At 44.8% G+C, this 3,158-nt stretch overlaps 1 protein-coding gene across 2 annotated transcripts; it reads right to left on the bottom strand.

Annotated features, from left to right (window-relative positions):
* Window positions 1-881: 881 nt before the first annotated feature.
* Window positions 882-2,862, bottom strand: TCEAL9 (transcription elongation factor A like 9). 2 transcript variants are annotated; one of them, XM_074323775.1, is made up of 4 exons: window positions 2,707-2,844; window positions 2,360-2,403; window positions 2,155-2,220; window positions 882-1,745 (listed from the first exon to the last, which is right to left on the bottom strand). In XM_074323775.1, the coding sequence occupies exon 4, from the start codon at window positions 1,678-1,680 to the stop codon at window positions 1,369-1,371; it is 312 nt and encodes a 103-aa protein (XP_074179876.1). In that variant the 5' UTR covers window positions 1,681-1,745; window positions 2,155-2,220; window positions 2,360-2,403; window positions 2,707-2,844; the 3' UTR covers window positions 882-1,368. The 2 variants fall into 2 exon arrangements, with proteins under 2 accessions (XP_074179876.1, XP_074179875.1); XM_074323774.1 differs by lacking the exon at window positions 2,360-2,403 and having other exon boundaries at window positions 2,707-2,862.
* Window positions 2,863-3,158: the final 296 nt, after the last annotated feature.

Genomic DNA, 3,158 nt, shown 5'->3' with positions numbered 1-3,158 from the left:
TAATTTACACAGGTCGAGGAATACCTGTTGAACTGGTGAGGAGGGCCTGGCACCAGTCTTCTGGAAGAGATCACTTACACTAAGAAAATAAGAGTCAGGAAGATAAAACCACTCTTTAGACTCAGAGAAGCAACTCACTAAAGCATAATACTGTTAGTCAGACTTGTCTTCTGGTCCAACCCCTCCAGATAGACCCGTAGTCTTATGGAGAAGAGGAGACTTGTGACTAAAACCCCAAGTTGCCAAGGTATCTGTAAGATATCATGGCCCAAGTGACCCTGCATAAATGTCTAAATTGAAAAGATGGCCATTCTCCCCACTTCTGTAGAGGTCAATCTGGGAATTCAGCCCATGGGGGTTTCTGAAAAAATGTTGGGCTTCACTATTTGAGAATTCCAAAACATCAGCAGTGATAGGGGCCTGAAAGGTATAGGATGTGGAAGAAGGGGCAGGAATATCCAATATACATGGTGGTATCAAGGGGTGGGGGGGGATGGGAGGTTGGGCAGGCACAGCAGGAGAGGAACATAAAGGTGGCATCCACCTAACAGTTGGCCTGGATTTGTTCTTAAGCACAGGTGAGAACTACTTTCTCCACCCTCCCAAATAGCTGAAACAAATCTCTTGGGAAGTAGGGATCCTGCATGGGCAGACAGGGGGGAAAAACCTGTCAGATACAGCTCACCATCATATCCTTATTTCGTCCTCAGAAGATACCTTAGAGATCATTAGCATCTCTATTTTACAGATAAGTTGAAAATTCATTCTTCTAGCTAGGTGGTCTAGTAGTCATTTGGAGTTCACATTTGCTTCTAAAATTGTCAAGAAATATCAAGTGCCGCATTGCCTTTAGAAATAAACTGGTAAGTGGCGTTGGTTACTTTTTTTTGTTATAAAACTTTTATTACTTTAACATAATGTGTGTACATTCTAGGAATAAGGAAAAATACAAATAAGCAGAATTTTAAAAATCACTCATAATCCTACCACTGACTGTACTTTTTTTGTCTTTCATCCTTCACACGTTTTTCTGTGCATATATGTAATATACAAATGTACTCTTCCCTTTTAAAAATATGATATTCACATATTACTTAGTAACGTGTTTTTTTTTTTCATTTTATATCCTGTCAGGAACTTCTTTTTGTACAAATGAGTAAAGCTCTCCTATTAACAGGGAGAGACTTGGGGATTGGTTCAAAATATGATAAACTGTGAGAATGCAAGAAGAAGAGATGCATCTAAAACCACTAATAGCAAGCAACAAGTTAAAAGTAGAAAAATGGACAAAGGTTTATCAGGAAAATGCAAATCAAAAGAAAGCTATATGGCAATGTTAGTATCAGAAAGAATAAAAATCAAGATAAACTACATTAAATAGGGGTAAGGATGGTTTCGATTAACCTTCCAACGCATCACTATAAGTTTGTTTCTTACTCTCCTTATCTCATCTATTTCATTCACCTCTCTAAACATATCATCCTTGCTTAAATGCCTGTTGTGTATATCTTCTTTAAATTCCTGGAGAGACTGAATCAGCCTTTCTCTAAAAGTTCCTTCTGTTTTTTCCTCCTCCTCTGGCTCTTCCTCCTCCTCTGACTTTTCCTCAGGCTTTGGCTCTTCCTCAAGCTTTGGTTCACTCTCATTTTCTGGTTTTCCTTCAGTTTGACAGGGTTTCATCTTGTGGCTCTCTTCCCTTCTTTCCTCCTTTTTCTCTGCTTATTCCTCTTTGAATACAATTACTTCTAGAAAGCAAGGAGATGGTAAGTCAGTCAAAGGCTTGGTGATTGGACCCGTGCTCTGGACAGAAGTCTCAGCATCTGCTTTTCTTTTATTCAGAACTATCATAAAATATCTTCCACCCAGGAGATTCAATCAACAATTTCCCTGAGGCCCCTCTTACCTCCACTTTACACCTCACTGCTCTCTGCTCCCTCCCTCCAGCCATTTCCAAGGCCCTCCTCAACCATCCCCCATCCCGCCGCCCCCGCAGACTTAACCGAAGACCCTCCCAGAACAGAGTAGGCTGGGAGACTCCGAGTAGGGGGTAGGGAGAGACCGTGGGGCCCACATTTCTGTCCCGCCCTCGCCCACCCCCCACCCCCCCACCCCCCTGACCGCCCAGGCGTCTTTAATAATATATCCGTCACCTACCAGTACTGATCCGGTCAGTTTCTTTCTCGTCTTTTCTAGCTTTGCTCAGTGCTATGAACAACAGACCTGCAGATCCGCGGACAAACGAGAAAAAGGAGGGGGAGGGAGGGAGGAGGGAGGGAAAGGGGGGTGGGGCGAGCGCTTGGTGACCAGCACCACGCACCTTTTTTCTCTTTAAGGTTCTCGGTTATGGAAACTTTCTCACCTTCTGTTTCCTCCAGTTCTCCCCCTCTCCACAGTGCAAGTTAGCTCGAATTTCCCATCAGACAAGGAATTGGAAGAGCATATTATTTCCAAACTATGTTTAAGACTGAGGCGGGGATTGGGGGGAGGGTAGGTGTTGGGAAAGCGGTCTGAGATGGCAGAGGATGATTTTAAAACTATCACAGGTCTTTCTGTCTTTCTCCCGAGACCCCTAGGCCCTTTCCCAAAGGTCATTATTTCCTGCAGACCCGGGGGTGGAGAGGTGGACTTGACCAGGACTCCTTCAAATCTCTGCCCTAGGCCACCTCTACCCTAGAAATCCCCAAGAGCACGTATTTTAACACCAACCTGCAAAATTCCGACAGATTGGCTTTCTCCTTTCCCTGGCCTCAGGCCCCGCAGTCGCGCTACAGAATGAAGCTGGTACCCAGGCGAGAACAAGGACCAAACTAGCAGGACTTCTGCACACGTCGACTCCTGGTCACGTGAGACCTACGTCACCAGTGAGCTCGGGTCCCCAGTTTCCACTCCCACCAAAAACGCGGCAGAAGTAATCCCGCCCTCTGCCCCACCCCTATACGTCTGACCCTGTCAGTCTATTTTGTTGTGCCGTATTCCAGAGGGGAAATTTTTATTTGCCCATCTCTGATTACTAGGGAGGTACTACATCTTTTCCTGGAGCTACTAAACTTTTCTACTTCTTTACAGAATTATCTCTTCCTGCCTTCCGCTCCCAGCATTAAGAACTGCTGCAGCCATCGCCCCTCCCCCAACCTCCATTTCATCTACAATCTGGTCTT

The sequence above is a fragment of the Rhinolophus sinicus genome, chromosome X (assembly GCF_036562045.2).
Source record: "Rhinolophus sinicus isolate RSC01 chromosome X, ASM3656204v1, whole genome shotgun sequence".
NCBI classification, from domain to species: domain Eukaryota; kingdom Metazoa; phylum Chordata; class Mammalia; order Chiroptera; family Rhinolophidae; genus Rhinolophus; species Rhinolophus sinicus.
Note: the sequence above shows the minus strand (reverse complement) of the source record. Positions and strands in the feature narration are given on the sequence as shown.

Bases quoted from the DNA above. Each gene is read 5' to 3' on its own strand.
- TCEAL9 (XM_074323774.1), bottom strand. From the start codon at position 1,680: ATGAAACCCTGTCAAACTGAAGGAAAACCAGAAAATGAGAGTGAACCA.